This window comes from Capricornis sumatraensis, chromosome 2 (assembly GCF_032405125.1).
Source record: "Capricornis sumatraensis isolate serow.1 chromosome 2, serow.2, whole genome shotgun sequence".
NCBI classification, from domain to species: Eukaryota; Metazoa; Chordata; class Mammalia; order Artiodactyla; family Bovidae; genus Capricornis; species Capricornis sumatraensis.
This window is the reverse complement of record NC_091070.1, coordinates 189,836,452-189,858,757: the sequence shown is the minus strand read 5'-3', so window position 1 is coordinate 189,858,757 and position 22,306 is coordinate 189,836,452. Positions and strand designations below refer to the sequence as shown.

The 22,306-nt window shown below is 43.6% G+C and overlaps 1 protein-coding gene across 1 annotated transcript in view; it reads right to left on the bottom strand.

Annotated features, from left to right (window-relative positions):
* Window positions 1-22,306, bottom strand: part of C8B (complement C8 beta chain) — a 45,102-nt gene that overhangs the window by 6,687 nt on the left and 16,109 nt on the right. Inside the window, exons 6-9 of the mRNA XM_068964340.1 lie at window positions 19,710-19,907; window positions 13,881-14,121; window positions 11,700-11,828; window positions 9,028-9,191 (exon numbers count right to left, since the gene is read on the bottom strand). Of these exons, the coding sequence (XP_068820441.1) occupies window positions 9,028-9,191; window positions 11,700-11,828; window positions 13,881-14,121; window positions 19,710-19,907 (732 nt within the window). The remainder of the gene's footprint in view (window positions 1-9,027; window positions 9,192-11,699; window positions 11,829-13,880; window positions 14,122-19,709; window positions 19,908-22,306) is intronic.

The window sequence follows — 22,306 nt, the reverse complement described above, 5'->3', positions numbered from 1 at the left end:
GTTGAGCTGTTTCAAATCCTGAAACATGATGTTGTGAAAGTGCTGCACTCAACATGCCAGCAAATTTGGAAAACTCAGCAGTGGCCACAGGACTGGAAAATGTCAGTTTTCATTCCAATCCCAAAGAAAGGCAATGCCAAAGAATGCTCAGACTACTGCACAATTGCACTCATCTCACATGCTAGTAAAGTAATACTCAAAATTCTCCAAGCCAGGCTTCAGCAATACGGGAACCGTGAACTTCCAGATGTTCAAGCTAGTTTTAGAAAAGGCAGAGGAACCAGGGATCAAATTGCCAACATCGGCTGGATCATCGAAAAAGCAAGAGAGGTCCAGAAAAACATCTATTTCTGCTTCATTAACTATGCCAAAGCCTTTGACTGTGTGGATCACAATAAACTGTGGAAAATTCTGAAAAAGATGGGAACACCAGACCACCTGACCTGCCTCTTGAGAAACCTGTATGCAGGTTAGGAAGCAACAGTTAGAACTGGACGTGGAACAACAGACTGGTTCCAAATAGGAAAAGGAGTACGTCAAGGCTATATATTGTTACCCTGCTTATTTAACTTCTATGCAGAGTACATCATGAGAAATGCTGGGCTGGAAGAAGCACAAGCTGGAATCAAGCTTGCTGGGAGAAATATCAATAACCTCAGATATGCAGATGACACCACCGTTAGGGCAGAAAGTGAAGAGGAACTAAAAAGCCTCTTGATGAAAGTGAAAGAAGAGACTGAAAAAGTTGACTTAAAGCTCAACATTCAGAAAACGAAGATCATGGCATCCGGTCCCATCACTTCATGGGAAATAGATGGGGAAACAGTGGAAACAGTGTCAAACTTTATTTTTTTGGGCTCCAAATTCACTGCAGATGGTGATTGCAGCCATGAAATTAAAAGACACTCCTTGGAAGGAAAGTTATGACCAACCTAGATAGCATGTTGAAAAGCAGAGACAATACTTTGCCAACAAAGGTCCGTCTAGTCAAGGCTATGGTTTTTCCACTGGTCATGTATGGATGTGAGAGTTGGATTGTGAAGAAAGCTGAGTGCTAAAGAATTGATGCTTTTGAACTGTGGTGTTGGAGAAGACTCTTGAGAGTCCCTTGGACTGCAAGGAGATCCAACCAGTCCATTCTGAAGGAGATCAGCCCTGGGTGTTCTTTGGAAGGAATGATGCTAAAGCTGAAACTCCAGTACTTTGGCCACCTCATGTGAAAATTGACTCATTGGAAAAGACTCTGATGCTGGGCGGGACTGGAGACAGGAGGAGAAGGGGATGACAGAGGATGAGATGGCTGGATGGCATCACTGACTCGAGGGACATGAGTCTGAGTGAACTCCAGGAGTTGGTGATGGACAGGGAGGCCTGGCGTGCTGCAATTCATGGGGTCGCAGAGTCAGACACAACTGAGTGACTGAACTGAAATGAACTGAACGGAACAGAACAGTGGTTACAGGTAACAGTGGTAACTTGTAATGGGTAGAGAAGAAAATGAAGTCACTCAATCATGTCCGACTCTTTGCAACCCCATGGACTGTAGCCTTCCAGGCTCCTCCGTTCATGGGATTTTCCAGGCAAGAATATTGCAGTGGGTTGCCACTTCCTTCTCCAATTGCAGGACAGTAATCAAGGTAGAGAGGAGCAGCTGGTTAATCTCTCTTTGGTGGGAGAGGGGAGATGATTTGCATGCCGCTCTTTAGAAGTATTATGGGAGCCCTGTTCCAGCAATACCCTCCACTCCAGACCTGTGAAAATTCTTCATGTCATGCAAGAGCCACCATTAGGGAAACTTCCCCTGAGCTTTGAAGCTTCCAGAACACCTTCCTACTATGAAACGCTCAGCATACTGTCTACACTACTCATCCAATGCAAATTCTATCTCCTTTTTCCCTCGTGGTCAATGTTTTGGGCTGAAGTCTCTTTTCCTTCATCTCTAAGTAGACTGTAAGCTCCTGAAGATCAGACCTATATACTGCTCAGCTGTATCTCGAGGGTTCAGCCCCAAGCTTAGTGAGAGTGGCTAATAAGAGTGGGTAGAAGGATGAAAAGGGAATGGGAGGCCTCATTAGGGTAACAGCTGCTGGCATGGAGGCCAGGGTGTGGCAAGCAGAGAGAAAGATGCTCTCAGTGGGCATGGCTGTGTCTGAGAGAAGGAGGCCATAGATGGATGTGGGGGTGTTTGTGGCCTTGGAAAAGACAGAGGCAAAGTCCAAAGAGGCAGTTAAACATGTTCAGAGCCTCTCGGCTCAGAGCTTCAGCTCCAGGGTCAGGTTCCTCACCAGATTTTGTTTGTGATCCTGCCCTAATCCAGCCCTGGAGAGTTTAGGGTCCGTCTAAACACAGGCAATCATGCCTAATAGAAGCCTCCAGTGGGAAGAAAATTGCTTCCATTTCTTAATGCATCTGATGCTGACCTTCACTCCAGTGGGCAAAGCAAGGCCCCTTGGTGGTCCCATTGTCTCACTGTTTTGTGGTCAATGAATTGATCCAGAGGCTATTTGCAGAATGGTCCAGCTTCTAGCCACACATGGTGGGTAGGCAGGGGTACATAAGGGGTTGCTGTACACCCACAATGAGCTCCTCCAACAGCCTGCTCTCACTGCCAGAGCACCTCGAAAGGCTGCCTTTAACCTGCTTTTAACCTACCAGGCATTTTCCTACTAGTTCTGAGATCTGCTCCAGGAGATCAAGTCAGTGGCACTGTGTGCCAGGGGCTGTGCTATGATCCTCCATCCTCGCACGGGAGAAATTACCAGCACCATTTCAGGTGAGGTTAAGTTGAAGAAATTGAATTGCGCTGCCAGGATTCTAATCCCAAATCTGTGCTTCTCCTACGAGTTCATGAAAACTGGTGATAAAAATGGTGATTATTCTCTTTTCCAACCTCTATCCCAGGGTTCTCCAGGACAGTTTGCCTTGGAACTTGGCAGCAAGTCCTAAGATTCCCTCCACAGTTTCCTTTTTAATTTAATGTGGCTCACTTTCCTTTTTTTTTTTTTTTGGTTTGCTGGTTCCTTTTTCCTGTCTTTTTCTCTTCTGTCCTCTTCTTTTTTCCCCCCTTCCTCCCTCTTTCTTCTACATCTCTCCCCTAGACACCCAATCCTAACTACTCACATTGATCACTGGTTCCTTAGCACACCTGCACATGTGAAAACTGTTGATTACATTGCTGCACAGAGACGGTGGTGGCTGTTCAGTTGCTAAGTTACATCCAATTCTTTGTGACCCCCTTAACTGCAGCACGCCAGGCAGGCACGGTCTATGAAACTTCATGCAGTTCTCTGTGATGGACCCTGGTGATTGGCATTCTTGATTATTGCCATAGCTAGGATTCACTAGCTGCTGAACTAAAAACATATGTGATCTAACTTAGTCTTTACAACAATCTTAGGAGTCAGGTACACTTCTGTATTCCCAGTTTACATAGACTTCTGTATCCCCATTGTATAGATGGCAAAGCTGAGGCACAGGAAAAGAAATTTATCAGAGTAACACTCAGCAAGCAGCAGAAGATATGAATTGTTATCACTGTGATTTGTGCCCTTTCTGAATATATTTTTGAAAGGGTAGATGGACAGATACTTATACCAAATTGATGGCATAAGAAAAGCACGTTTACATTCCACTTTTTTCACTTAATATCATATTATGAACATTTTCCTATGCTCTTCAATAATCCCTGATAAAATGATTTTCATGACTACAGGGTATCCTGTTGTCCTGGTGAACTACAATGTATTCAACTATGTTATTGAATCTTTAGATTGCTTCCACTTTTATTTTTCCTTTTGCTACTACAAATATGGTTGTCCTCCCTTATCAGTCAGGATACATTCCAAGACCCTTGATGATAAAGAGTACCAAACTCAACATATACTATGTTCTTTCTTATACCCATATACTATTTATGGGTATAGGATTATTTAATTTTGTTTAACTTGATTAATTTAATTTATGAATTAAGCATGATAAGAGAAGATTAACCATGGGAACTAAAAAATAGAACAATTAAACAGTACACTGTAATAAAAGTCATGTGAATGTGCTCTCTCTGTCTCTCAAAATATCTGACTGTACTGTACTTACCCTTCTTCTACTGATGATGACATGAGATCATAAAGTGCTAACTGGTCAGATGAAGTGAGTGAATGACGGAGGCATTATGACATAGCGTCAGGCTACTGTTGACGTGTCATCAGAAAGTTCATCTGCTTCAGGGGGTGCTGGATTCCTGAACGGTGGTCATGTCAGGGGTCGGATGTCAGGAGCAGATGGTGCTGATGGCTGGGGATCCCAGGTGGGGACGCAGTGGGACAATGTACGATTTCATCGCACTAGTCAGAATGGCTTGCAATTAAAAACCTAAAAATTGTTTCTTTCTAGAGGTTTCCATTTAATATTTTCAGACCATGGTTGACCATGAGTAACTGAACCTCAGAAAGCAAAACCTCAGATAAAGTGAGACTGCAGCAGCATAAAATGAGGTGGGTCTTTATAGATACATCTTTACCAATTTTTAAAATGATTGCTATAGTCAATTTTTGCACTTAGGGTTATTGGATCAAACACTGTAAACATTTTTAATGTCTTGGATATATACAGTTAAATTCTTTTCCTAAAAAGTTGTACCATTTTATAGTCCTATTTCATAATATAAAAGTTTCCATTTTATTGTTCCCAATAAGTTTGAGTATTAAAGATTTTTAATCATCATTAATCTGATAGGCAAAAGATACTTTGTATTGTTACTTTAATTTTTATTTTTATTGCTGAGAAGTTAAAATTTTATTTATCATCTGAGTTTTTCTGAGAGTTTCCTATTTCTTGAGATATTTTTCTTATAAACAGTGTCATTCCTTACACATGAAAGATTTCACGTGTGGCAAATTATTTTGTTGTTGTGTTATGGTGGCTCAGAGGTTAAAGTGTCTGCCTGCAATGCAGGAGATGTGGGTTTGATCCCTGGGTCGGGAAGTTCCCCTGTAGAAGGAAATGGCAACCCACTCCATTATTCTTGCCTGGAGAATCCCAAGGACAGAGGAGCCTGGTGGGCTACAGTTCACGGGGTCGCAAAGAGTCGGACATGACTGAGCAACTTCACTTTATCTTCCACTTAATAATATTTGTGGGTTTCCTTGTTTGAAATTCAGAATTTATTATTTCCAGTGAGATTGGTCTAAGTCCGAAATATCTTCCTGATTCATGCTACCATGGCATTTACATTTTTTAACCTTCTGTTGATCAGAGTAACTTGCTTTTAGAGAATCTTGGTCTAAATTGCTCCAGTAAAGTGTAACGGTCATTATCACTGTTTACCAAATGTATCAGCTTCTTTTCCTTCTGGGCACTTGGCAGGATTGCTTTTCCCTGAACCATCCTTAAGGACAGGTTTGCAGCGTGACTTTTTCTGAGCTGTGAGAGGTAAGCAGAGGGAGCACCCCTTCCAGGTTGAAGCTTTGGCAGCAGAGTGTGGTGAATTTTCCCATTCCCTTACCATTGCTGTGATGATATTGGGAGCAAATGACAAGAGAAAACCTCCACTGCCCAGATCCCACAGTGATATTCAGAAAAGCCCCTTTACCAGTACACTTTGGACATGATATGTGACTGAGCAATAAACTTTTGCTGGGCTAAGTCGTTGAAATCTGGGGCTGTTTCATGGTGGCGTAACCGAGGCTCTCCTGATGCCTCGTTGAACCACTCACCACTGTATTTTCCCTTCTACACTTGGTCATGCCATGTTCTGTACCATGGACTCTCCATCAGCCTGAACCCCAGACCATAACCTAGCTACCCCAACCACAATGGATATGTACGTGCATGACAGGCTTTGTAACTAAGGTTGACAATCAAATGTAGTATTCTGAGTTAAAATTGAATTTCAGATAAGTAACAGATGAAATTTCAGTATGAAGTGAAAAAGTGTTAGTCACTTAGTCATGTCTGACTCTTTGCCATGGACTGTAGCCCTCCAGGCTCCTCTGTCCATGGGATTTCCCATGGACAAGCAAGAACACTGGAGTGGGTTGCCATTTCTTTCTCCAGGGGATCTTCTGACCCAGGGATCAAACCCAGGGATCAAACCCAGGTCTCCTACACTGCAGGCAGATTCTTTACCAGTGGAGCCACCAAATATGTCACATGAAATATTTGAAAGATGCTTATCCTAAAAAACAATAATCCTTATTTGTCTGAAGTTCAGAATTATTTGGACATCCTCTATTGCCAGGCTCCTCGGAATGTCTTGGGGAATTTTTTCATCCTTTAAAGACCATTTCACTGGGACACAAGCTTTTTTCTTCATGCTTGTCACTCCACAATCTTTAGGCATTTAGCACTGCAAATAATTCTAAGATCAGTATGACTTCTATTTTTGTAGGATCTGTTTGTTCCTCAAAGTAAAAAATTTCACCACGGTGTATTTCAGTATTGTTTTATCTTCAGTACTTTAGCCTGCTTTTCAGTGAGCTGTTCATTTTGCATTATTAGCTCAGGGAAGTTTCCCTTATTATGTGCTTGATTAATGCATCTTCACATTTAATTCTGTATCTTTCTCAGGAAGAATGCTCTGGGTTTTAGATTTCCACTTCTGTACTCTGTGCCCATCATATTTCTTTTATATCATTGTTTTAATCTCTTTGTCTTTTGCTTCTGCATTATAGGAACATTTTTACAGCACCTTCCACATCACTGACTCAATTTTCTGCAGTGTCAATTTTGTTCTTTATAGTTTCCAGTGTAGGTTTTGATTCTACTATTGTGCTTTGGGCTTCCTACATTCAGCCATTACCCTTTCCATCTGATTAGTGTCTAAACATCTCGGCTTCTATTTTTTAGTTCATAAATTCTTTATTTTCTTATAATCACAAAGCAAATACATTGTAAAATTTACTTCTATGTTTAGATGTATGTTTATTTTATCTTGGATATAATTTCAATCTTTTGTGTTCAAAGTTCTCTTTATATATGTCCAGTTATTTCTCTACCTCTTCTTTGAACAAAGCGCCATGTCTCTATATCTAATGTTCACCAGTAAACAATGTGAATGGGTTCTTCTCTGGTCTTCTTTCCTGCCTACCCAACTCCTATAGGAACTGTGTTTTCAGATATTGATCTTTAAGACTGGTCTATGTACATGAGCCTTGGCCAATACTCTGTGTCTAGGAATTCCTTATCGAGTGGTTTCTGCTCTCTTGGAAAGCACTTGCTGCTCAAACTACCTGGTAAGCTGATTCTGCAGAGAATTATTTTGAGATAATATGAAGTCATACACAGTTTTCTCTTTCCAGAAAGAATCTATGACTACAATAGATGGTTCCAAGTCAAGTTAGGGATATATAGGAGAAATGCATAAAAGCCTTCAACAAATTCACCTCTGCCACTACTGGAAATATCACTGATTTTCTAATCTCTCCCCTTTCAGTCCCCACAACCCTTCACAGCACCATACTCATAGTACATAGGATACTTCTCAGGGCATCACATACATGCTGGGTAAAGCCTCTGTGCCATCAGTAAATACCACATCTCTGAGGATCGTGGCAGGTCTGAGATGCTTAGCATGCTAACATGTGCTCTCTCTCTTTCTCACAGACACACAAAACACACATCCCATTATCATATCCCGTGCTGCTGGATACTTGACATTCCCAATGCCCATGATGGCACTTCCAACCTAAATGGATAGGTAACCAGAGCAACCCATTAATTCTAAGTTTAAAACAAAATTCAGATAAGATAACAGTAAAAAGTAAAGACCAGGGGTCTATTTTTCCATGAACTCTTTTCTCTCCCATGCTTGTTTGTGATACCAGCCAATGTCACCATGTCATCAGCCCATCCCAGATTTCTCTAGAGCCGCCTGCAAGCTATGGCTCACTTTACCTTTCTCGATGCTTGCCAGCAACTAAACCCTAAGTGTAACTACTGAATAAGTGGCAGGGGAAAGGCTTTGAATGGCAGCCTTCTCGTTCTGCAGCAACCCTGCAACTGACATATAAATAAAGACACTGGAAAACTGCCAAGTTCGGGAACTGCACAGCCTCTCATCAGAGCTCCAGCCCCTTAACTCCACTCCTTGGCTGCAAGAGTAGATCTCCGGAGGGTGGATGCTGGATCATCAATAATTGTACAGACAATAGCAAGAAGAGGGCAGTGTAAGATGTGACATGGACACCGTGCTGAAGTACCCACAGGCAAGGGCCAGCCCTGCTGTGTATGACAGCACTGCTCTAGCAAACGTCTTTTTGGTTTAAAGTTGTAAAACTGCCATTGTTTGGGTGACAGTTGGTTGGGATCATTATTTTCTATTTACCAAACCCACAGGAAAATTTGGAGGGGAGGGAAGAGGTCAACTTTTCAGGTCTGGACTTAGTCACAGACGGATGAAACCTCTGTGACCTTGATTTTTTTATCAGCCATAAAATGGAGATAAGCATACTAAATTTGCAAGCTCATGAGAATTAGATGAAATAACATTCCCAAAGTCCTTGGCAGAGTATCACGAACATGGTAGGTGCCCAAAACGTGTTAGGGATTACCATTATGTATTATGTTGTCCTGTAAAACAATAATGCATTCATGGATCTTACTGTTCAGCACAGACTGCATTTTTCATCCTTGCATCCTCCTGTTTTCCTCCAGTGCCTTAGTTCCCATCCCATCACAGGAACTTAGCAATGACTTGTTGGTTGTAGGAATGAATATTTAAATGAACAAAGAACTAAATGAGGGATTCCCCAGTAAACTGCAAACGATATTGATTTAAGAAGCCTGGAACTAGAAGCCGATGATTAACTTACTTGAGCAACTTGGGAGCCCAAGTGAGAGGGAGTGAGGGGTCTCTAGCTGGTGTTGCGCAGTGTATTACAATCAGTTCAGTCTGGACACATTTTCTACTATAAATCTCAAGTTTAGGGCTTGTGTCTTACTGCACTCTGTATTCTATACCCTGGCTCAGGGAAACCCTTTAGCAGCTGTTTTCTGAGTAGAGGAAAGGATGGGTGGGGTGGGTGCGTGTACCTTAACTTTGATGATGTCCGGATTGTACTGCACCGCATCTCCCCATTCCTGCATCAGGTCCGCTGTTGGCAGCTCTCTGTATGCCAGGGCAGTGACATACTCACTTGCTCCTCCTCGTACAAGGACCACCAAGTCTTCCACCATGCTGTCTGTCTTGTTTCTGTCTGGAATGGATACGGAGCCCTGGCATGTCAGGGGATCCATTTTCACACCTTGAAATTTGCTGCAACCCACCTGACAACCTGGTGACTGTAACGTTCAGGGAGGTCGCCCTGGAGATGTAAGTGGGACAATATGCATCCCTGCCAGCAAGGCAGTCACAGTGCAAGGGCAAAGGGCAGTGCACTCGATCATGTATGACACAAGCTGGAGACAGGACGAGAAAGGGACATTTAGTTTTAGCATCTGTAAGTAACAGTTGCTAAGTGAGTCAATGGAAAATAGCTGATGGACAGATACATACATACATTCATAGGGACAGATCATAGACAGGTAAATAGGCAAAGATTATTCATCATTTATGTGTCATCCACTAACCTAACGCTGTACATGTACTAACTCACTTAATCTTCAGTATGAAATAGGAAGTATACAATCCTTCCTTTGCAGATACGAAACCTTAGGCACTAGAGGGAAAGAATTTACTCACTGTACCATGCCAATCTCTGAGCTATACCACTTCTTTGTCTCATATGACAAAAGTGGGAAAATCTATAAGGTGTCAGCATGAATGTAATAGATACTCACTAAATAATGTCTACTGTTTTTTTTCTTTCAATGTCTACTGTTATTATTTTGACTTCTCAAGCAGTTTCCCAGGAAGCCCTCAATCATATCAGTAAGTCATTCCTAGTCTAATTTTTCTTGTGCCCGAAGCCAAAGAAACTGGTATAAAGTGACTATTCTGCTCTGAGCTTGCAGCAGTTGAGCATCATAAAAAAGGAGTCTTGTATACTACTGGTCAGACTGTAAACTGATACAGCCATTTCAGAAAAATCTCAGTATTACCTAGCGTAGAATAAGTACATACTCTACAACCCAACAGTTTCACTCCTGGATACATTCCCTAGAGTATCCCTTGTGCATCAGAAGAGTGTGTAAGAATGTTCACAGCAGCTCTGAATATAACGGCTTGGCACAGGAAAGAATCCAAATTTAACAACAGAATGAACAAACTGATATATTTATACAATAAAATACTATGCAGCAGTGAAAATGAAGTAACTATAGTTTTACACAAAAACATGATATCAAAGAAAAACAAAATTAAAAAACCAGAACTGAAAGATTACATTTCATCCAAATAAAGTTCAAAAACAAGCAACTCTAAGTCACTGTTTTTATTTAGTTGCTAAGTCCTGTCTAACTTTTTTGTAACTCCATGGATCATAGCCTTCCAGGCTCTTCTGCCCATGGGATTTCCTAGGCAAGAATCCAGGAGTGGGTTGCCATTTCCTTCGCTACGGAATCCTCCCAACCCAGGGATTGAACTCGCATCTCCTGCATTGGCAAGCGAACTCTTTACCGCTGAGTTACCAGGGAAGCCCAGCTCCAAGTCACAGAGGTTAGCAATACATGTAGGGGGTAAAACTATCATGAAAGGAAGGATGTGATTAACAGAGACTTCAGGATGGTGTTATCTCCCAAGGGAGGGAGGAGCTGTAACTGATAAGGGTCCCAGGGTACTGGGTAATGCTCTAGTCAGTAACTTGGATTGGGGGTGACTTGACACGTTTTCTTTGAAGAGCATGTATGTCTTCTCCCTGCCTCCCTATGTAGGATGCATGCTCCAATCCAGCCCCACCAAAATAAACAAACAACAGTGTCCACTGCATATCAGTCACAAGAAACTCTTCTCGACCAGCAGTTCATTTTGCGGCTGGTTACTTTTGTTTTGCTTTGGCTGTGGAACTCTTCATTCACATATGATCACAGAAATAAGGACAAGCTTAGTCTGTAGAGGGGATGAAGGAGAGTAGCTCAGGGTGCAGAAGAGGTCGCGATTAGAGCCCTGCTGATCAGCCTTCCTCTCCTCTACTTTGGGTGTTGATTCCCAGCTCCCCTGTGTGGCCTCCGAGATCTCCGCTCCCAGACTGGCTCTAGCACTCACTCCTAGTCTCACCCGTCATGCGGACTCTGCTACGTGACTTGTGGCTTTGCCTGCTTTTCTAGTTTCCATCTTGCCCATTGCTTCAGGTAAGGACGAGCTGCCTCAACTGTACCCCCACTGCCTCTACCTGGCTCCTACCTCTTCAGCCTAGAGCATCCTACCTCTAGCCAGGCCCACTGCCAGCCCCTAGAGCAAATTTTCATTGTTAGATTTTTTTTTTTTTTGTCCTACCTAAAAGCAACCTTGATACCTTACTCCTCAAGTTGCCATTCAAATGATACCTGTTCCCGGAAGCCAGATTGAGTTTGGTGCTTATCACTGCCCAGTCCTCGATTTTTTAATTGTTTGCCTACTCATGTGAATATCATGAAGACAGGAAGACCATTTTATTCATTTCTGCATACCAATACATAGTAGGAGCTAGGTAGGTTTTTAGTGAATGAATTAGTATTTTAATTGAAATGTCTTGGAATATTCAGTCTTTAGCTTAAAGACTGATGGGTCTGGGCTCCTGGAGAAGGAAGGATGATAAGCAGAGAAGTCACATGCCCTGGCCACTCACCTTTGATCTCATTGAGAATGTTATTGCACGTCGCCTCCGACACACCCAGCTTCACGTAGACTGCTTTTATGGCAGCACCAATTTTAAAATCATGTTTAGCACAGTCATGGACGTCCTTAAGAGAGTAATCTGAAGGAAGCAAGAAAAGTGGCTCATGACCTAAAATGGCAGTTTGTCCTGGGCCTTTTCCTGCAGTCGATCCCTGACGCCAAACCCTTCCTGGAGGCTCACAGGAACTCAGGTGTAAATTAATGGGTGGCCAGACTAGGCACAAGAAATGCAGGCAGCTCCTGGCACCAGGCCAGAGACCCCATTCGAGACCAGCATCAACTTCCCCTTTCAGCCTCTACAAATACTCAGAGGCTTTTTCCTGCTCTCCAAAGACAGGAAGAGCTCGGAGTCACTTTCTAAAAATATGGCTTCTTATCAAGTCTCTAGGTATTGATCCAGTGAATAGAGGCTGCTGCGAGCTGTCCTCCCTTCTCTACTCTTTGATGTAGTACAAACAGTTACTTGATCAGTTGAGATAATGTTTATGAAATGTCTGGTATATTCCCTGGCAAAGAGAAGAATCAATTTCCCTTATTTCATCTTCATTTCTGGACCATTTCCCATCTATTCCTCTCCAGTTCTCCCTAAGGCATCTTCCCATCCTGGGCTTGCTGAAGTCTTCCATATGACATATGAGCACCTTTCTATAGCATTTGAGGTCAGGAAAAAGAGAGGAGAACAGCTTTAACACCTGGGATTGCTAGAAACATTGATGCGGATCAGTTCTCCCCAAAGCATGTTCCTTGAAACATGAATCCCATGATGATATCTCTTATATTTCTTTAAGAGCAAGAATGACAAGAAACCAGGCTTCTGCAGTCAAGTCAGTGTGATAAATGTGGTATCAAAAGTGATGGAGAGGTCACTTGATTTCAGTATGCCTGTGAAACTCTCAATGTGGGATCTGTTATGTGTCCACAACTTGATCATAGAACCTTTCTGTAGAAAGCAATCAGAGGAATTATGACAAGTACTTCTGAAAGCTCTGGTATGGAGTACAGTACCCTTAATCTTGGCAAGACTGAGGGAGGCCACACTGACCTTAATTTACCTTATATGCCTTCTGTCCTCTTGCAAGTTCACTGGACCTATACCCGAAACCTGGCTCTGCCACCGTAACCTGGGAGACCTGGGGCAGGTCCCCTGAGCTGACAAGTGCCATATTGCAGGGAAGAGTACAGAGTTGGGAGGAAGATATCATACCTTAGACTTGACATTGATTGCAACTAGAAAGACAACTAGTAATGTCTGTATGGAGAATGGATTGTGGAAGGAAAATGGGAGTTGAATGGTAGTTTGGAAGCTCTGATAATCTAAGACATTGCTGCTCAAAGTGTGGTTTAGGAGCCAGCAGCACTGGTATCACCTCAAAGCTGACTGAAAGGTGGAATCATTCTGCGATGCAGATGACTACAGAAGAAGCATGTGAAAGTTCTCTTGGGGGCATGTTAAGTTTTTGATGGTCGGCAGACATTCAGATGGAGATCTCCAAGAGGCATTTCTACATGAGCTCTTCGGTACACAGAAGAGATCCAGGATAGACATTTACATCTGCATGTATAAAGCATTTAGAGCCAGGAGATGAGATGTTATTGTCTGCTGCTGCTGCTAAATCGTTTCAGTCGTGTCTGACTCTGTGCGACCCCATAGACGGCAGCCCACCAGACTCCCCCGTCCCTGGGATTCTCCAGGCAAGAGCACTGGAGTGGGTTGCCATTTCCTTCTCCAATGCATGAAAGTGAAAAGTGAAAGTGAAGTCGCTCAGTCGTGTCTGACTCTTTGCGACCCCATGGACTGTAGCCTACCAGGCTCCTCCATCCATGGGATTTTCCAGGCAAGAGTATTGGAGTGGGGTGCCATTGCCTTCTCCGGGTGTTATTGTCTAGAAGGAGTTATGTAGAAAACAGGACTGTCCAGAGAGAGGGCTGGCAGAGGAAGACCACCATCAACACATCAACAAAGGATAAGGAATCTGCAAATGAAACTGTGAAAGGAAAACCAGGGAGGGAGAAGGAAAACTGGGAGCATAACTTACAACCCCTCCCCCAACAAGGAATAGAAGCCTCTCTCCCTGTTAACTCATAGTTCCACACGCCCCATCAGTAAAGACATGGTCCTCGGGCGGTGTACCTCCTCTCTCCATCGCCTCCTTGTTCATGATGAGTGTGTATTCATAAATACCCCCAAGCACGGCCTCTGTGATGTAGTGGGTTCCAAAATCACGGAAGAGATCTCTGTACTCCCCGTAGCTGTATTCCAAGGGCAGCCGCTTGACTCGCTGAAGGAATTCGTGATGCAGCATGAGGTTTCTAGGTTTCAGCTTATAATGCGCTACTTCAAGGTCAGAGCGTGCGTGCAGGAATTTGCTTTTCTAAATGAAACACCAACAAGGGACAAGCAGACCTTTAAAGTTAGGAATCTGGAACAAGAAGATGAACTTTGCAAATATCATCCAATGTTCTGGCCAGGGGTCATCACTCATGATACCTTTAGGAGACCTGAGGGAAGACGGCCCCTTTGACAAGCCTCCATTTTTTCAGAAATATTCTGATGTCCTTTTCGGCTTGGAAGAGCTTGCTCTTTGCTCATTTCCTTACAGTGGCAAATAAGCAGGGAGAAGGAAGGGAAGCAGCAGCAGACAGGGCAGGCAGCAGCAGGTGCCTGTGCTGCATTCCAAGGGGAGACAGGGTGTGCTGACTGGCAAAGGCAACGTCTTGGTTGATGCTTCTTTTTTTAAAGAGAAAAAGTGTTACTCAGTGGTGCCTGACTCATTGAAACTCCATGGACTGAATATAGCCCGCCAGGCTCCTCTGTCCGTGGAATTCTCCAGGCACAATACTGGAGTGGGTAGCCATTCCGTTCTCCAGGGGAGAAGGGAATCTTCCTGAGCCAGGGATTGAACCCAAATCTCCTGCATTGCAGGCAGATTCTTTACCATCTGAGCCACCAGGAAAGCCTCTTTTAAAGAGAAAAAAATGTTTATTCAGGGAGCTATACACTGCACAGGCAGAGTGTGGGCCATCTTGGAAGGCAAGAGAAGCCATGGGAAAAACACACTCCACAAAGGATGGGCCGTCTCAGAAGGTAAGAGGGGGCAGTTGATGCTGTTTAAACTCTGAAGAAAAGGTACTCTAGAAAAAGTAAAAGCGAGGCTTTAGGAAGGGTGGACACTGCAGTGCATGCCAAGGGTTAGCAGACCACAGCCTGCACACAGGATCTGGTATTTGGTTTTGCAATACAGTTTCATTGCAGTGCAGCCATGCCCACATATCTGTTCATTGTTCATCACTGCTGTCAGCCTATGATGGCAGAGCTCTGTGGTTGCTACAGAGACCCTGCAGCCTTGCAAAGCCTGAAATATTTACTCTCTGGCCCTTTAGAGAGCAAGTCTGGTGACCCCTGGTGTGTGGAAGAGGCTGAAAGATGGCAATGCTAGATGAAGGGCAAACATCCAGGGATGTTAATACAACCTGAGATGAGGCGTTCCTACACTGCAGTGAAGGCTGAGGAAAAGGTGAATGAGTAGGAAACGCACATTCCTCCCGCATCTTAAAGCTCTTAGCCAGCTTGACCTGTCAGCTCTATAAGTCATGCCACCTCTGCCCCCTGCCCTGCTGCCCCACCGTAGTCCTGCCACGGCCATCCATGACTCCTTCTTCCTCATCTTTCCAGCTCTGCAGTTGCTAGATGCTCTGTTCATGGTCTTTCTATATATTTTAGGTTTCCCCTTCTGTTTGGGTTATGACAAAAGCTTTCCCACTGATCTCCCTCCTCCCTCTAGCTGCCTTCAGTGCTCCAATCAGAGCTGATGTCCTAAAACTGTTAATACCATTAAATGCCACTCTGGGCTTAAGACAAAACCCAGCATCAGCCTCTCCATTGCCCAAGAATAAAATCAACTCCATTACTCTGAATGTAAGCATGTCACGATCTGTCTTCCTGGCTTCAACTTTTACAACCATGAAATTCACCCTCCACCATAGTGTACTTTTCTCTAACACCTACCTTGTACCTCAGTATCCATCTAGCATCTAACTTTTCCCCACATCTGTCATTCTTTCTCATAATATAATTTTGCACATGTTCCTTCTGCCAGACATGCTCTTCCTTCTCTTTTCTGCCTGGCACACACCTTCTCATTTTAAAAATTTCTGCTTAGCTGTGCTTTCTATGTGATGGCACCCTTGAATTTCCCTGGCACTCCACCTCCCAGGACTGCATTGCACGTTGCTTATATTTCCTTTATAGAATAAGCCCTGCTGTATTGGGCTTTCCTGGTGGCTCACAGTAAAGAATTGACCAGCAACGCAGGAGCCACCGGAGACATGGTTTCGATCCCTGGGTTGGAAGATCCCCTGAAGGAGGGCACGGCAACCCACTCCAGTATTCTTGCCTGGAGAATATCATGAACAGAGGAGCCTGGTGGGCTACAGTCCATGGAGCTGCGAAGAGTCAGACACAAACTTAAGCGACTTAGCGCGCGTGCACACACACACACACACACGCTGTATTACAACTGATGTCAAAATCAGGACCGTTATCTGCACACATGTTTGCTGTTCCTATGAGACTGTGAACTTGAAGGCAAGAATTGTGCTATACTTGTCTCTAGGTTCCAAGTATCTAGATTAGTACCTAGCATGAGGTAACATTCTGTAACTGGCTGTTTAAATCAGGGAGCTGGGAGGGAAGGGGAGAAAGACGGAGAGAGAAAAGGAGACAAGGATGGTACCCCTCTCTTTCCCTCCTAATAAGACACGTTCTTTTATAATCAGTCCCATCCTTCATCACTATATTTTAGTCTTGAGCACTTACCAAGTGCCATCCTGAACCTAAAGATGGAAGAAACAGCCTCTGTGCCTGAGCTGCTCACAGCCGAGAAGATGAAGAAAAACAACCAGGGACGATTACAGTCTAATTCATGGTTATGGCTCATTTTCTGCTGGTTGGTAATTTGGCAGCAGAACTTAAGCCCCTCACCATTCCTTTTTTCTCACATGAATCACTGTAGACTTTTAATTTCCTCCATGTTCCTCTCAGATTAGTTTTCTACAACATCACACCCATGCAGCAAACTCTCAGTGACCAGGGAATAAATACACCTGGTCCTTTAGAATACAAGCCCTCCTGTCACCTTACTTTCCATTCCAACTGCTCCCTTTCCACCAAGTCATGGGCTTTGACCCTCACCTTATAGGCAATAGGGAACAGGTGATATGATCAGTTAGTATCAGAAAAGCATTTTTCTGGCAGCACATACATTTGAAGGGGCAAATTGAAAGACACGAGTCTCATTAGGAGGGCTGGAGCCAGAGTTGAAAGGACCTAGGCTAGTGAAGATGTGATCAGAGTTTGATTAAGAAATATTGGATAGCCATAACTTAGTAAAGAATCGGCCTGCAATGCAGAAGACCCGGGTTCGATTCCTGGGTCAGAATGATCCCCTGGAGAAGGAAACGGCAGTTCACTCTAGTATTCTTGCTTGGGAAATCCCATGGACAGAGGAGTCTGGTGGGCTGTAGTCCATGGGGTTACAAGAGTGTCTGACATGACGTAGTGACTAAACCACCACCACCGAGACATGGAAACAACCTAATGTCCATCAACAGATAAATGGACAGAGAAGACATGGCACATATACAATGGACTGCTTCAGCCAGAAAGAGAACAAAATAATGCCATTTGCAGCAACATGGCTGAACCTAGAGACTGTCACACTAAGTGAAGTAAAACAGAGAAAGGCAAGTACCGTATAATATCACTTACATGTGAAATTTAATATATATATATGTATATATATATACACACCTGAACCACTTTTTGCTAGAGCAGAAATTAATACAACATTGTAAATCAAGTAGACTTCACTAAAAAAATGAAGAAATATTGACGAGTGAAAGATCTGGTGGGCTTCCCAGGTGGCGCTAGTGGTAAAGAACCTGCCTGTCAATGCAGGAGACATAGAGATATGGGTTCAATCCCTGGATCAGAAAGATCCCCTGGTGGAGGGTATGGCAATCCACTCCAGTATTCTTGCCTGGAGAATCCCATGGACAGAGGAGGCTGGCGGGCTACGGTCCATAGGATCGCAAAGAGTCAGACACCACTGAAGCGACTTAGCACAAGCCACAAGCCACACGTGGGAACAAAGAGAAAAGAGAACCAAACATGACTCAGATATTCTTAGCCTGGAAAGGCAGAAGGAAAAGAATGCTATTTAACATAGAGAGCTTGGGAAGAGGAACTTGCTTTGGACTGTCCATAAGGCATCTGGGTAATGATACCCAGAAGAGAGGGTGGTGCAGGTCTGAGCTTCCCAGAAAGGGCAGAAGTGGTGGTGAAGGCTCATGCTTGCCCTGGCAGAGGAGCAGGGTGAGCAGAAAAGGACACTTGGCGGGGGTGGGGGGGGCGGGTGGTGGCTATAGAGGAAGAAGAAAAGATGACCAAAAACTAAATAGAGAACAAGTGGGGCTGTTAGAAACCAGGAAGAAAACTAACTGATAAGGAACAGAAAGCAGCCATGAGAAACAGGAATGTGACTCCATCCACAGCTCCAAGAAGTTGGAGATGAGGTCTTGGATAACATTCTGGAAAGGAATTTCAGCTGAAGGTTTAGAATAGAAGTCAAGTTGCTAGGAGTTGAAAAGTCTCCAGAAATAATTTAGTTTTGGCAAAACTATGCTCCTTAGTTTAATAAAAACCAAGTGAAAAGCTTATTAGTAAATAAGAATACAAAAAAAATAAGAAAAGAAAATGAGAGAACACAGAGAACTATATTCGATATCCTATGATAAACCACAATGGAAAAGAATGTATATATATGTATAACTGAATCACTTGGCTGCAACAGAAATTAGCACATTGTGAATCAACTATACTTCAATAAAAATATTAAAACTGAAAAAATAACACAACACTGTAAATCAACTATACTCCAGTAAAATTAAAACAATTACACTGTTGGTGGGAATGCAAACTAGTATAGCCACTATGTAGAAGAGTGTAGAGATTCCTTAAAAAATTGCAAATAGAACTGCCTTATGACCCAGCAATCCCACTGCTGGGCATACACACTGAGGAAACCAGAATTGAAAGAGACACATGTACCCCAATGTTCATCGCAGCACTGTTTATAATAGCCAGGACATGGAAACAACCTAGATGTCCACCAGCAGATGAATGGATAAGAAAGCTGTGGTACATATACACAATGGAGTATTACTCAGCCATTAAAAAGAATACACTTGAATCAGTTCTAATGAGATGGATGAAACTGGAGCCTATTATACAGACTGAAGTAAGCCAGAAAGAAAAACACCAATACAATATACTAACACATATATATGGAATTTAGAAAGATGGTAATGATGACCCTGTATGCGAGACAGCAAAAGAGACACAGATGTATAGAATGGACTTTTGGACTCAGAGGGAGAGGGAGAGGGTGGGATGATTTGGGAGAATGGCATTGAAACATGTATACTATCATGTAAGAAATGAATCGCCAGTCTATGTTCGATGCAGGATACAGGATGCTTGGGGCTGGTGCACAGGGATGATCCAGAGAGATGATATGGGGTGGGAGGTGGAAGGGGAGGGGTTCATGTTTGGGAACTCATGTACACCCGTGGCGGATTCATGTCAATGTATGGCAAAACCAATACAGTATTGTTAAGTAAAATAAAGTAATAATAAAAATTTAAATTAAAAAAAAAGTAAAATAAAAATAAACAATGCCATACTAAAAAAGTAGAGTAAATAATTATAGAAGGCCACCACTGGCTGGTCTTTCTGAAAAGTAAAGTTAATGTAAGACCAAGGTATTTTTTGTGAAAAGCTTTTCAATGTAACAAATATAATTGGTCGTCAGGACTAATAGCAATACAGTATACAGACATCCATGGATATGAAAATTCAAATGAATACATAGGAATGGAAAAGCAAGCAAAGGGTACCTACCGTATGAGAGAATCGTTTGATCCTGCTAATAAAATGTTGTCCAATATTACTCGTGCTGCTATAGCCAAGTTCAAATATTCCAGGAATTTTGAAACCCAAGCTGAAACTAGACTTGCTAATTGCCGTCCCTGTGACGTTATGTTCGAAATCTGAGTACGATTCATATTCTGTCAACGTAAATTCAGATTTGCCTCGGGTCTGAAGGAAGGAAAAAACAAATGTTCCGTATGTCATTTGACTCACATCAGTTCAATTCAAATCAACAGGCACACACTGTACTCTCACTATGTTGCAGGTGCTAAACTAAGTACATTGCGTGCAAAAATCTCAGAGGCACCCATATCTCCACCCCCAGGGCTCTTGATCCAGCAGGAGAAACAGATGAGCCCAACACGGTGAGCTGACACTCAGAGGTGGGTGCTTGATTTGGGTTTTAATGGGCAGAAATGCAGAAGAACATTCTAGGCTGTGGACTTGGGTGCAGGCAGAAATGTGAAGGTAGGAGAGGGCAGGGTGGGGCCAGAAACTGCAGGGGGTTGAAAACGCGAGTGTGGTTGGACCAGAAGATACAAGAGAGAGAAGACAGGGGGCTCAGGAGAGAGTGGGCTGGCATCCAGATACTGGGGCTTTGGGATGACTTGCCGAAAAGCCCATAGAGGAAGTGGCTGAGCACCAGGAATTTCAGGACAGAATAGCGGATGGGTTGGAAGGGATGGATTTGGGGTCAGAGGCAAACCGGTGCAGAGGAGGAGCTCAGTGACAGCTCATGAGGGGCTGGTGAAAGGTCTTGGGATGCGGTATGGGGGTGGGAAGATGCAGGAACAGAACAGCAGAAAGCCTTTGCGAACTTAGAGGAGCTGTTTGCTTGAAAATTGGTGCTTGTGGTGCTGTGCACAGGGAAATATCTAGGGCGCTGCCTTGGTGGCCCCCAAGTGACCAGCCCCAAATTGTCTCCATCCCCATCCCACTGGCTTCCGGATGCTTGCAGTCCCCCATAACACCTCAGTTTCTGAGGAAGAAAAGCAGACGTGATTCCAAACATGGTCTAGAGTGTGACCCCTGAGGTGAAGTGCACCATTTTCTCACTGGGTAACTCTGGACATTGGGCTTAACCTCTCTGTGCCTCAGTTTCTTCCTGTATAAAATGGAAACAGTAACAGTTCCTGTCAGTGGGGCTTGTTCTGAGGGTTGAGTCTATGTGGGTAAAACACTGCACAGTGCCTGCCACGTGCTCCAAAAACAGTTACAGAGAGAGGAGATCCCAAGATACATAGCCGGCCTGGGTTACCAGGAGGAGAGAAACGTCTGCTCTGAGATTCTCCTTTGAAAGTGGAGGCTATGTATGGCAAAACCACTATAATACGGTAAAGTAATTAGCCTTCAATTAAAATAAATAAATTTATATTTAAAAATAGAGATACCAAAAAAAAAGTGGAGGCCAGGGGGATGGTGCTGGTCAACGTGGGGGAGGGTGTATTTGTCCCACGACTAATTTTGTAATTTTTAGCCAATATCTGCGTGGCGGTGTGAAGGGGACCAGGAAGGAAGAGAAAGGAGAGGTAGCAGCTTAACACTCAGGACTCTACCCTTTCATTTTATTTTAAACTTTTTACTTATTTATGTATTTATTTGGCTGCACCAGGTCTTAGTTGCAGCTTATGGGGTCTAGTTCCCTGACCAGGGATTGAACCCAGGCCTCCTACATTGGAAATGCAAGAGTTTTAGCCATTGGACCACCAGGGAAATCCTAGGACTGCATAATTTTAGACATGAAAACTATCAACCTGGTCATCCAGTCCAGTCCTCTCATTTTACAGATGAGGAAACAGGTCCAGAACAGAGCAAGAATCTAGCCTAAAGTACAACGGGGTCCTGGGGGACAGCCAGGCCTGGCACCCAGCTCTTCCCCCTCTGTCTTATGTATGTATTCTGCAGTGACATCATCTACTCTGAACCCCACTCCCTGTGAGATTGCTTTTAAGTCTGTTTTAATAACACAGGCTTATCTTGGTAGAACATTTTACAACGTATAGAAATGCTTAGAACAATGCCTGATTCTAATAGGCAAGGATTTGATAGTAACAGAAGTTGATTCCTGTTGTGTGGCTGTCTCTGGATGCTAGGATGCTTGCATGTCTGTCGTGATGTCCCCAGTATCACCAGGCATCTGGGACATCTACATTTTTGCCACTCAACTGACTACATTCGTTCAAATCATTGACTGACCGGTGATTCCAGTCACGAGGTTAAGTTGCTTGGGTCACTTCCTACCCCACTGATATAATTCTTCGGGGCTTCCCTGGTGGCTCAGACGGTAAAGAATCCACCTGCAATGCACGAGACCCGGGTTCGATCCCTGGGTCAGAAGTTCCCCTGAAGGGAATGGCAACCCACTCCAGTATTCTTGCCTGGAGAATTCCATGGACAGAGGAGCCTGGCAGGCTACAGTTCATAGGGTTGCAAAAGAGTGGGACACAACTGAGCGACTAACACACACACACACACACACACACACACACACACACACACAATGTCTGGATGAACTCTGGAAGTCTAGCTAGCAAGTCCCAGCTGTGATACCACTGTTTATATATGAA